Below are 13,892 nucleotides of genomic sequence, written 5' to 3' on the forward strand. Positions count from 1 at the left end.
TGGAGTGCCAGTGAAGGTAACAGCAGAAGTTACTAGCTGCAGTTTTCAGACTGCTGAAGGAGAACAGCTGATCTGTTGTGATGTTATACACTTACATCGTGTGCACAACTTAATAAAAACGTGGGAATTGGGAGCACTCAAAGTTTTCAAAACTTGGCCCTTAATATAAATTTTTCTCTCTAAGGCCACTTAGAGGTGGATGGTGCTCTGTTGTTCAGACTGGATAAAATGATACTTAGACTGCACAGCATCCAAACTATGAAGGAAAAAGAATATCTCTGCACAGCTGGGAAGAATTTGGATAAATTGTGGGTATTGTTAACTTCGCTGACTTTTAATAAATCATAAGTATGGGAATTGTCTTTTTTGTTTGGTTGCTGGTTAAACAGCTCCAACATATCTTGGAAACCAAACAATAGGTTCTATTTGTTTTTTGGGGATGTTTGACAGTATCTTTCAAAAGTTGCAGTTTGTTAACATCCAACATGTGGTGCATCATTTCCTGTAGTGCAAAATGTTGAAGTATGTTAGTATTTTTGTGCATTAATGGTAAAAACTGTGCTATCATGATTAGTATGAAGTCTGGATTCCGGGCACAGATATTGTCTCAGTGTACCAGAGTTTCGAGTATTTTGATTGGGATTCTGCATGTTTTAGTGCTGAAGTGTTTGGCCACTGATGCACCTCTAATAACAAATACCACAAAAACAACATTATTACATTTAGATCCATTGACACTGAGATTCATTTAACTTGATGTCCATGACATATAATTAGTGCAAACCATAGACTTAAGTTCATCAAAAAGTTTTTAGTTTTTTTCTATAATTAAGCAGAAGCAGAACGGGTGAATGCAACGACTGGACGACTATGATTTTGTCTCATGTTACCAACGCGTCATTTCTCCAGAAAGGAGCTGAGGCTGCTTTTAGCGCGGCGGGCCTTTTCTATGCTCTCGAATGTTGGAGTCCCGAGAGGCAAGTCCAGACGGTCATGTTCAGACTCCATGATACTCTCAGCCTCCCCTGGAGGTACAAAGCCAAACAAAATGAGGTTTAATATATTAGAAGAAGAGCTGGGTTTATAGCGGTTTAGTTTCAATAAGTGTGCATGTGTAAATGTTGTCGACATCCCCCAAAAGGTTTGAGATATAGTTTGAGGTACAGTTTGCAGTATTTTATCTTAAGCTGTTACATGCATTTAAATCTACTGCTTAGAACTAGCAGTGTGATTTCAATACAAAAGATAACTCTTTAACTATTAGTTAGCATTAATAAGTAAACAGTCTTACCTCTCATGCGATAAATAAGTGTCCCGTAAGCGCTGTCCATCTGGTAGGCAAGAATGAAGCCGAGTGGAAAGATGGGAAACAACATGGCTGGTCTCTTTCTTTTAATGGCACTGAAGAAAAACACCAAAGCAAAGAGATAAGAATATTTCCATTTAGGCTACACAGACTTTATCTGATTTGCTTTAAATCACACATAGTAATGCAGCAGGGCGTTATGTTGTCTTACGACTGCTGTTCAAAACTTTGGAGTCGTCTCCCACTACAGCTTGATTCAGTGCAGTCGGATGGATGAGCGGAATACTTTGTAGAAAGTCTTATTTGTTCTTATTGTCTTATTGTATTAAGGGTTTGCCAAAAAAAACAAAAACAATGTTCCAACAATGTGGGAGGATATTTTTCTGTCCTGTCATAGGAAATCAACTAAATCGGAAGTTCTTCTTTGGTGGCCAAAACTAATATCAGTGTTTTAGTTTATGTTAAAACAGCTATTGTTCAGAATTATTACTATAATTTAATTTACTATATGACTGTATTCCTGAGAAGAACTGTTGCAGGGTTACATATTTGAACTTGGTGTGTTTAATATCATACGTCAAGCTGCATCAGTAAAGGCCACTGGACTAATACTGGAGCTGTGATCACACTTTATACAGGTCGTTCTCTCACTGTGTATTATTACTGTGTGTGTGTGTGTGTGTGTGTGTGTCATCGCTGGTGAGTCTTAAGTTGAATGTTAAATACCTCTAGGAGCAATTTCACACAAAACTCACCCTATAGTGAGTCCCACCGAGGTCACTGTAAAGAAAGTGCCAAAGTATTTAAGAAACTCTCTGGACCAGGCGATCTGCATGGCCATCTGCCTCTCTCTCATCTGGTTCTGCATCAGGATCTGACGCTCCATCTACACACACACACACACACACACATAGAAGACAAAGAGGACGTCATGAGGCGTAACAAACCATTAAAGCTAAATATGGAAACAGCCTAAAGCCGATGTGAAATATTTAATGATCAGAAACAAATAAATAAAATCACTAAGCCTGACTTATGTACAATGCCAAAAGTATTCTTTGCTCACCTGCCTTGACTCGCATATGAACTTAAGTTCATTTGTGAGGTCACACACTGTATGCAGTGGTGTAAAGCACAACGCCACTGGACTCTAGAGCAGTACAGACGCGTTCTCTGGAGTGACGAATCGCGCTTGTCCTTCTGGCAATCTGATGGACGAGTCTGGGAGAACGGTACCTGTCTGACTGCATTATGCCAAGTGTAAAAGGAGCTGGGCTTGGCCCCTTAGTTCCAGTGAAAGGAACTCTGAATATGCCAAAAGAGTTTGGACGATTCCATGCTCATAACTTTGTGGGAACAGTTTGCAGATGGCCCCTTCCTCTTCCAACAGGACTGTGCGCCAGTGCACAAAGCAAGATCCATAAGGACATTGATGAGAGAGTTTGGTGCTGATGAACTTGACCGGCCTGCACAGAATCCCGATAGAACACCTTTGGGATAAGGTGGAGCGCAGACTGAGAGCCAGGCCTTCTCGCCAGGCCTTCTCGCCCCAACGATTGGAAGAATGGTCAATAATTCCCACGGGCACACTCCTAAACCTTGTGGACAGCCTTCCTAGAAAAGGAGCAGCTATTAAAGCTGCAAAGGGAGGGCAGACGACGTCACCCCTGCCTTGACATATGCAAGTCAAGGCAGGTGAGGCGAATACTTTTGGCAATATAGTGCATCACTGATTATTTTGCCGATAAGCAGCCAAACATTTTCAGTGTTTGAGGTCATGTGAAAACAGGGTCTTCATTATGTAGTTTGTCCACCAGAGAGCACTAACAAGTTTATTTTTGGACTGTCACATGTCCCACGCACACACATACAGTACATATCTTGGTCACAAAAAATAACATAACATAATTTAACATGTTTGTGCAAAAAAAATATATATATACGTTGATCAGGTTTTGTGCCGGCATCTGTAAGTTTCATGGACAGAAGTATTTCAAAGAAATCAAATCGACGCTAAACAATGGAAATATTCAGAATGTTTGCAATTAATTCTGCTTTAACAAAAAGTATCAGCACAGTTGGATATTAAAGGCAGACAGAGGGACACAGACGGGGTCAGAGACAGCGAGTCCAGCCACAGAAATGTCACAAGTGTCCATGCTGATGAACCGCAGTCAGATGAATCTTTTGTCTGCTGCTTCCTGTTTGACACTCGCTCATCATACATACATAACAATTGCTATTGAGATGAATGTGTGGCATTCTCATTCGAAAAAGCCTTTATTCTGAAAAAGCGCCTGTGTCAAAGATGAGCTTTTATTTCCACTTGACAGGAAAATGACACCAACTCATTGATGATGCAAAAGGTTCAAGAAAAAAAAAAGTGACCACAGTGCAATTCATTTGAATCAATGATGGGAACTGGATGACATAAATTACAACATGTCGGAGAGGCAATGTTTTGATTTCCGACTTCCTGCCCATATTCACGAACAATTCTGTACATCTGCGTTAATGACTGGCTGGACATTACGTGGCACCGAAGCTAAAGTGAATGAAATTAAATAGGTGTGGCTGTAAAACAGTGACTCTTTAATATCTGTACTTAAAGTTATAAGTAATAACTTAGTTGTGCCAACAATATGTTTAATGTATATGGGTCAATTTAAGAAAACATAAATAGAGACTGATGACTAAAACACATGTTACTATTTGAAATGAAAATGCATTTTTTTCAGCATATTTCATGTCATAACTAATGTTATGTCAGGTGGTACAACCAATTTAAACCAATTAATGATAGGTTAAATTAACCAAATGGTTTCTAAATGAAAATTAATGATAGGTTAAATTAACCAAATGGTTTCTAAATGAAATGTGTTTAGTTAATATACTGTATATATATATTTGTGTAATTATTTTCCTGTCTTTAAATGTAAAATTGGACGTTAACGATAACAAAAATTTAAAATTATTGTTAAAAAAAAAACCCAAAAATAAAAAAATAATAGTGTTACCTAGTGTAGACACCCTAAGGGATAGTTGCCAAAGAAATAATCTTAAACAGTTGTTCAATAAATGAGACTTGTTCAAACACATTGTTCTGGACTCAAAAATATGCATTACATCTATATTGAAAATATCTTTTTAGAAGCTTTATTTGTCATTGACCTATATAACTGTACAGGGCAGTGTCCAACCCAAACTAATAAACACGCACTTTGCATGCCAACATGGTTACTGCAGCACTACAGTGCACTTTTCAGTGAGATTCATTTTTAAAATATATTAAAGATGTTGGAAAATAGTTGCTGAAAACATGTGAAAAGTCTTTGAACAATATATTACTGAAATGTGGAGTTAGAGGTTCAAACAGTTTTTCACCAGTTTTCAGTCCAGGATTTTTGTGGGCGGTCCTAAAGGGTGGCTCGATGACACGCTGAGGCCGCCCTGAGCATACGGCCTGCACCCCGAGCAGAGAGAGAGAGATTAATTCATCTCAGTGAGTGTTTTGAAGTTAGTCATGTTATTTTCCGAACTCATCTGACACGTTTCAGTCACTTCAAGATTGCTGTTTGACTGCTCCCATTAGTCGGTGTGGCTTCAGCATTCAGCGGACACGCACCCCACATTCCTGGAGTTGAGAATACTGCAAATTTTTAGCCGATTTTGACACCTAATTTCATAAACTTGTCGATATTTTAATCATTCATATTTGGCTGGGTGTTTAATAACACTCTCTTCTTTGGTCTGACATGGACTTTAAGAACTAGAAAGCTAGGTAAATGTAAACCGGGTAAATGTCATGAATGCAAAGCAGAGGAGAATGAGACATTTTTAAGCAAGGCTACATGATGCAGGAGGGCTGTGAATGAACAAGTCAAGTTCATTTAACAATAAAATATGAGGGAGTCAGCCTCATTTTGACCAACTCCCAGAATTAAATACGTTTAACGTTGTCAAGCAGGATAAATAAGGATGATGGAGAGTGATCAGTCATCCCTCCCTCAGGGCCTGACAGCAGACATGAGAAACTCCATGTCATCAGCTATTCATTGACAGGAATGATAATGGACATGAGAAAATGCATTTTAGAACAATAAAAAAGCGATTAGAAATAAATAAATAAATATTCTATATAATTTGTTGTACTCGTCTCTTTGTCACATTTGTCAGATCTTGTAGCTGCCTCTCAGGTTGATCCAGCTCTACTTGATGTATCAGTATCAGATTGTTGTGTCCCATCTCACAGGAATTAAACATCTAACAAAATATTTTATAGAAAAACAATGCTAAATTATCATTTTCTTTATATCAGTGGGCAAATCTAACAACAGAAATTGTAATAGCGTTAATCAAATACTTTTTCATACATTCAGTCATGATTTGTTCTCCTATTCTGAAGAATATCCAGCGGGGTGATTTGATTACTGAAACGCTTGGCCACTAATAAACGTCATTAAATTAAGTAATCACTGGCAGGTATAAAAGTACAAGGCACTTAATGAAGCGTAATCAACCCATAAATCTAATGTGATACGGTTTTCAAGCATGCTGTTAGACTGATTGTGGTTCAATCAACATGTGTGAACATTAAAGACCTATTTTAGTCAAACACCAACGCGGATGAATGAATTTTTATGAATCAAGGCTTACGTCACAACTCCCTGTGAGTCTGCACTTTTACTTGGAGGAGGAGGAAGTGGAGGAGAATGAGGAGGAGGAGGAGGTGGTGGAGGTGGACGGAGTTGGGATGAAGGATCAGCCACCTGCATCAGACTGCTAGCCTGCTGCTCATCTTCTGCACAGTAATCAAATGTCTAAAGGAGATTAATGCTAACTGCTAGTCCATCATTGTTAACATGCTAATGCTAAAATGCTAATGCTAATTGCTAGCACGTAAGCGCTAGCTGCTCCTGTGTCTAAATAAACATGTTAAAAATGACTGTTTGAGGTGTGCTTTTTGAATACAGACCCCCAGCAACAGCCCACTCGTCACTCTCAAAATTTCTTTTCTAGTACTAAATTTGCTGAGCAGTGTCGACGGGGCCAGAGTCAGGCACACTCAAAATTTCTTTAGAAATTTTTCTAGTATTTATTTAAGCCTGAGTAAAGTTCTAATCATGTAACTGTGCTGCTTTTTCACCGTGGAGATTTTCAACCATTATTATTCTTATTTTAGGTGATTATACAATAAAAACACAGTTATGCGTATTAGATTTCACTTCTGTAAAGAAGCAGTTACTTTCATTTTACCAGTTAACTCATCACCAACAAGATTACACTGTATATGATACGAGTGGCTAAGATTGAAACCCCTGCTTAGTAACACTTTGGTTTGACTTACAATCAATCCAGGACTGATTTTAGAGAATCAGCTCATCAGCTTAATTATTTATATTATCTTATAGGAGAGTAAATCTTCAGATGGTTTTCTTGTAAAGCAAACAAAGAAAGGCTCTGCAAATTTGTAATTAACATTTTCTGACACTTTATAAACCAAACATTTATCAATTAATCAACAAAATAATTCCCAGATCAATCAATAATGAATTATTGATATTTATATAGTGCCTTTAATACAAAAAGGTTGCCATACAAATCTTTAAAAAAATCCATTTAAACACATTTGAGGTAAAAAATTAAAATAAAATCCAACCATTGTCATAAATCAGAAACTGGGAATGAAATTCTGCATCGCCTTGGGAAGTTTCTCTGTAATTTTGCTACGTTTGTTTGTCATGAAAGGTACTACCCTTTAGAAACTTTTACTGTAACCGAGATGACAACAACTGTCACCCTCCCTGGGAAGGAGGAAGCTATAAACTTTTTAAGCGAGTGTTCGATACTAAAGAGAGACTCTGGGTGGAGCAATGTGTCAGAGTAATGGAAATCAGAGTACCGGCTTCTGTAATCAACAGTGTTTCTTCTCTAATTGCAGGGTCCACTGAGCTACATTAATGAACTCAAGGATGCCTCATTAAAATTAGAGAAAGTTAAAATAGAAACCAACTACAGCAGGTGTTGTTAATGAGTCAAGAATTTAATTATGTTTCAATATGACCCTTTTACAAGGACAGCCAGGGGAAATTACCCATGATCCATTCACAGAACCGTTATGGCCCCCAGGATCGAGAAATGTGTTATGAACGCTCAAAGAGACGTCACCTTCCGTGAAGTCATTCCTTCTCTCATCTGGGTCACATAACAGGAAGTAAGCCAGCGATACTGGACATTCGTTTTTAATAATGCGGAAATAAAAAAAAACACCCCCTTCTTGTCAGTGATCAAGTATTTTATCCCTCGAGTCATCCTCTTGGAAATTTCTTTTAAAAGAGAGTGTGTAATATTCCAACGAAGATTTAAAAAGTAGTTAAAAAGATGACTATGTGTAATCAGTGTGTGTCAAAACAAAAGCAAACCCCTTGTGACTGGTAGCTTGCAATTTTGTTGAATTACACTACTCTGACTCATCAAGTAAAATTCTGCAGGCTGCCAAAAAAGCCAGAAATGAGCTTGTGAAAACAATACTGTGATTATGGCGGCAAATAGTAATTATTTACATCATCGATTAAAAAACTTTAGCCAATAAAATTTGAAGAAAAAATTGTGCAATAATAGCTGTCGCATGCGGACATCTTCAAATGTCTTATTTTGTTCAACCTAAAATATTCAGTTCACAAAAACCTATGATAAGAAAATATGCAAATATTGCAATATTGCAACTATAAAACAGATTTTTTTTCTCACAATTTTTACAGTAAAAATTACTGAAAGTATTAATCAGTTATCAAAATAGTTATAATTTTCTGCTAATAGACATATTGATAATTGTTTCAACTCTATCTGTGATTTGATGATTTAGTCGGTGTACATCTGTACATGAATAAACAGTAAACAAAATTGTACTGATATTATACACTTCTGGATCAAATATAAATATAAATTAGGTTAGTTGACAATAAACATTACATTATTCTCAGCCTCACAGCCCACTCTCCCTTCAGACTCCCCAGACAAATGCCTGTAGTAACTACAGTATTTGACCTCCACCCTCCACAGCCTCACGATGCAGCTGACATGGAGTTTGTGGGAATCCTCGTGGACATTTAACTCTTTGCTTTGATGAACACTCCAATCATAAACACCAATCATCAACTCTGCCAGGAGAAGCTCTCCATCATCCGGAAACCCGACGCCCTCTCTGTCGCACCCCACCTACCGCTGCCCCCTCGTATCAAAGCATCAAACAGCCAGTAGTCGTCTATCGCTCCATCTGCTACTTCACCGCACTCACAGTTACCAATTATCAAAACTACAAACACACACACACACACACACACACACAGCCACTAAATCTACTTCCAACCTCACAGATGTGAACACAAATGATGGTAACATCCAAATCAGCCAATGTCTGGTCACAGATCTTGGCTTTGTAAAGAAAAACTTGCTTTGCCAGACAATCTGTGCCTTCTGTCAACATGACTGGAAACTGGGTATCAGTTGAACATTTCCAAGAGTAGAGCAGATAGTTTTAGTACCGATACCACAATAAAATATGAGCATGTTTCTCTATGAACCCATTTTTTATTGATTTAATGTAAGAAACTTCTCAAATGTTGTCTCAACAAAAAGCAACCAGTTTGTATGATTTGATTTGTCAATTTTATTTAAAAACTAGAAGAAGAATAAGTAAACAAAATTACTAATTAAATGGTCAGCTTTCGGTAATAGCGATGGACACGTTAGGGCGGGTAGAGGTAGAGCAGGTCATCCACTGATCACCGTGTTGGTGGTTCGATAGATCAGCGTGACAAAAACCTTGTAAAGCCCTTTTGAATAAAATCACCATAAATGTATCCAATTAGAATTTATATTTCAGTTGGTGACATAAATATTGAGGGTTAACACAGTGCTATAATAATGACTCTAAACCACAGACTGTATAAAACATCAATTTCATGGACGTAGTCTCCTTGATGTCATCTACAGGTTTCTGCAGAACTGTTGTAAAGCTAAAAGTGAGTTGGCTCTGGCTCTTTACCTACACGTGTACTTCAAAAGTAAAGAATATTACGTGTCTCTCATGGAAACATCACAATGGATGATAAATTGATTCGGAGACAAGCTTGGACAAGAATCAGACAATGACTGTGAGGCTAACTGGAAAAGGCAGAGAAAGAAAGAAATGAGTCATGTCGAGTCCACCCTGGAGGTGACAAAGTGAGATCAGAGCTGAAACATAAGTGGGAAATTCACTGACATTTCCTGAAAGCTACAGGCGCAGCGGGACAATACTTGGAAAAGTGATACATGCGATTTATCAAAATCGTGAATAAAGACAAGGAAGTAGAGAGAATAAAGCACAACAAACACAAGATATGGCGGCATTATGCATTACCGGTAACTCGACTTGTGAATAAAAACGTATGTACAGTAACTACTTCATGGCCACAGACAGTATAAAGAACAGATGTCGTATCCGTGACGTTGCACACATGTAGTGTGCCTCTGCCGTCTCCCGGCTAATGGGCAAAGACGTGGATTGTTGAGGGACCTGAATGACGCCTGGGTCCTCAAATAAACCACCTAAGACAACACCCACCGGTCAATTAAAGCAGTAATTATTAATTCCCTACAAGGCACTACATGGCAGAGGACTGAATATTTCCAAAGTTTTTACCATCTATCATCTGTCTGTCTAAATGTCTAAATCTGTTGAGATAAAAGATGCGTACAAAAGGTGAGAAACTTGGTATGCTCCTAATTTTAACCTTGTTTAATGCATTTTATTATGTCCTGTAACTAATCAGCCTTTAGAGTACTTTTTTTTTTTTTTTTTAATCACCCCGTGTTCTGTTGTACTACTTTGTATGAAGTATTTTCTGTTTAGCGGGTCTACTTTCTGAAAAATACTTTGCATGTAATGTTTTGAACAAGCATCTTTTTAAAAATTCATCATAAGCGTTTGCTTTATATTTAGAAGGAGCAAGGAGAAGCAAGGTCAAAAAAGTAGTCGAATAAATTAAAGTTCAGTGGATGTGAATAAAAAGTATAACCCTATTATTAGCAACCAAGACCCTTTGTTGAGTAGAAAGTGAACAAAAATGTCATTAAGTCATTTCAGAGCTGCCATTTATCCTGAGGACATGCGTCATACAAACCCCCATATCCGATGAATTTACAAGTAATGTTTAAGATGACTTAAGAGTCCATGAGGCAAGAGCGTGGAAAGGATCAATTAGTTATGAGTGATGTGACTTGAAAACATTGGCAAGCAATCATCTTTGACAACTTAATGCAGGGGGAGGCAACAGCTGCTGCTTCGCAGATATCCTAAAATTGCTACGGTCAATCTTTTCAATTTGCTAATGTAAAATACAATTCCATTGTTGAGGACAGAAAAAGCTTAAAAATGACTTCCTGTTATAGCATAACATTTGACCATAAGCAACCCTAAGCGACTCTGATATAAGTTTTGCTCAGCCAATATTGTTCTGTATGCTTTCAATCGATGTTAAAATGAGAAATGTCATATTAATAACTGTGATTCTTGGTTTGAATAATGACTATCAAACTATTCGCGGTAAGTTCAGTAAATGAAACAACGTGGATCCACTACAGCAACGCAAGCATGTACCTAATATCTACATGTGTTGTGATCGTCACAACCCAAATAAGGGCGCTCTGAAACTCAATTGCCAAAACCTTTTGCCATCACTGAATAATATTAGTCATCATCTACCACATTTACTGCTGGGAGAGCAGGAGAAAATTACGAGGCCGCAAACACACAACAAACCTTTTGGGCTTAAGTCGGATAATGTCATTTGGTGTTATGACAGTCACGCATCCCACCTGCTGCTCGGCAGCTTGCAGGCATCAATAAATCACAACAAATTGGCCTCAAAAAGGAAAAGAGAGAGAGAGAAAAAAAACAATCCTTTGTTTAAATGAAAAAAAAAAGAGTGCAATAAAACCTGTGGTCCATAAATAGAAATGCTGAGGTTCGAACTGAGGCTTGCATCACTCGCTATTTGCACTCAGCTATTTAGGAAAGAAAGAAGTAACGCCAGGCTCACAAAGGACGAGTATTACATGGTAAATGGTAAATGGACTGTATATATAGTGCCTTTTTTTAGTCTTGAGACCACTCAAGGCGCTTTTTACACATACACTGAATGAGTATGAATGTTGTTCATCAGTTTCAACCACTCACTTCACTTCAACATGTCGTGTCGCTAAAATCAGGTAACAGTTTGGTAATTGCATTGTATAAACTTGACTTGCACTCAATCGTCGGCAAAAAACGTCACTAACACAAATAAACAAAAGTACAAAAATGCTAAAATAATACTGTAGTAGTATTATTGTAGTAGTGTAGAGCAAAGGTCTATGTTCCTAAACAAAATGACAACTGGAGGAACAGCAAACCTTGAGAGAGGAACAAATAAGAAAAGTGACTCTAATATTATCCTTGATTTATTCCACTGAGTGACAATAAAATGAGGTTAAGAAGATTAGATTGTTGTTGTTTTTTTGTTAATCTCTCACTGATTAGCTGGACCAAACATCTGTCCACATGGCCTGGGTTCACTGACAGAAAATTTACAGATTATCCTGTATTACAACCACTGTGTAATACAGGATAATCTGTAAATTGCCAATGTTTTCTGTGTGGTCATTTGATTAAGAAAAATACATTATTTTAGGAATGTGCATAGTTACGGAAGCCCTAAAAGGCCATACATACATACATTTTATTCCACCCGTTTTCCCGTGATAACGAGATAATTTTCCTCTGTTTTCTCGTGATAACGAGATAATTAATTTGAGATCTCGAGAAAACAAAACGATAGTCTAGTGTATTAAATTAAGTGCGCCCTTATTACAGAATGTATGGCAAATGCATGTAGTCCATGATACGGAGCGAGCAAACCTATTACTCCACTGTAAAATCCCTTTGATCCATAATTTCTGACAAAGGTTTGTACACTTGATCTCAGGACTGGAGTGAGGATTAGCCAGAGTGTATCAACCTTTGTCCGAAATTATAGATCAAAGGGATTTTACAGTAGAGTAAATATTGTACATAATGCCCTTTTCAATTCAAAATAATAAACTTTGAGGATGAATTGCTCCAAAATGATACAGTAAATATGCTTTATACTGAGTGAGTCAGCATGGTCCTGAGATCAAGTCAGAAATTATGGATCAAAGGGATTTTAAAGTGGAGTAATAGGTTTGCTCGCTCCGTATCATGGACTACATGCATTTGCCATACATTCTGTAATAAAGGCGCACTTGATTTAATACACTAGACTATCGTTTTGTTTTCTCGAGATCTCGAATTAATTATCTCGTTATCACGAGAAAATGGAGGAAAATTATCTCGTTATCACGGGAAAACGGGTGGAATAAAATGTATGTATGTATGGCCTTTTAGGGCTTCCGTACATAGTGTCTTCAAGCCAGGTAATAGTTCAGTTTAGTCATTTTATCATCCCTAGATGGGAAACTTAACTTGACTTGACAGGCAGGTGAAAGCGGTAACCCATCCTCATTGTGTCAATGGATATGGTGCTATAATAGTGTGAACCTTTGTGGGCTTTGTGAGCAGCTGACTGCTTTTCTCTGCAGTGGGAAATCCAACCTTGACTTTTACATTCAGTCAGCAGACACCTTTTGTCCTGAGGAAAATCCACAAGAATCCAAAACTTCAAGCACGTGTGCTGCCACTGTCAATGCCATCATGTGTTGTTTGTTTGTTTGTTTGTTTGTGGGTGGGTTTCACATCCAACTCACCTGCAGCCGTGAGTTGTGGAGCATGAACTCTTGCTGCTTTTTGAGGTTTGAATCCATAGACTTGGACAGCAGGAAGCCCATGGTGGCGTTGTTACTGCTGACACACAGACACAACAATTGAAAATTTGGTAAGCCAGCGTTAAAACTTTAGACTTAACCTGACACGTCCTGTGTCTCACTGTGCTATAACATCTCATCTGCTTCTGCTGGTCTAATAACTTGACGCTAACACTGTCTAACATGCGCATTTTCCTTATTGCTAAGTGATAGCAGCACTAGCTCCGCTTATGGACTTTCCTGTTAAGTTAAATATGCGCTAATATTACCGCATGAATGAAGCCTTTACATACCTAATGTACTCTGAGGACGGTGAGCGAAATGATATAATAACACGGACCACAAAACAAACAGGACTAACGGTGGTTCAAGGGCATGTCTCATTCAAAACAAACGTGCGTGTGTGTGTGTGTGTGTTTTCCGGCAATAAGTAAGCACTGAACATCCGGTCAGACTTTCAAAATAAAACAAAAGCATACTACTGCACCAATCCCTAAACATGCAGGGCTGCTTTTACAGATATCAAACCTAATCTTATCAGGGACCAATCACATTAATAATAATTTAAAGGAGGTCACTCATTTATTCTTGCACTAAGTTAAGTTAAAGCCTGCAGTTCAGAAATGTGAAGTTAACACACATTAACACAGTCTGTGGTTCCAGTATTGCAGCAGTCGGTTCCAGTTAGTTGAGAAATGGCTCCCTGGCTCCCTCTGTTGGT

General features: G+C 38.0%; 1 protein-coding gene across 2 annotated transcripts; it reads right to left on the reverse strand.

Annotated features, from left to right (window-relative positions):
- Positions 1–442: 442 nt before the first annotated feature.
- Positions 443–13,606, reverse strand: plgrkt (plasminogen receptor, C-terminal lysine transmembrane protein). 2 transcript variants are annotated; one of them, XM_010736771.3, is made up of 5 exons: positions 13,465–13,606; positions 13,115–13,211; positions 2,062–2,192; positions 1,292–1,401; positions 443–1,025 (listed from the first exon to the last, which is right to left on the reverse strand). In XM_010736771.3, the coding sequence occupies exons 2-5, from the start codon at positions 13,193–13,195 to the stop codon at positions 898–900; spliced, it is 450 nt and encodes a 149-aa protein (XP_010735073.3). In that variant the 5' UTR covers positions 13,196–13,211; positions 13,465–13,606; the 3' UTR covers positions 443–897. The 2 variants fall into 2 exon arrangements, with proteins under 2 accessions (XP_010735073.3, XP_019115708.2); XM_019260163.2 differs by having other exon boundaries at positions 13,115–13,208; positions 13,465–13,591.
- Between the last annotated feature and the right edge of the window lie 286 nt (positions 13,607–13,892).

Source organism: Larimichthys crocea, chromosome IX, assembly GCF_000972845.2.
Source record: "Larimichthys crocea isolate SSNF chromosome IX, L_crocea_2.0, whole genome shotgun sequence".
Classification (NCBI taxonomy): Eukaryota; Metazoa; Chordata; class Actinopteri; family Sciaenidae; genus Larimichthys; species Larimichthys crocea.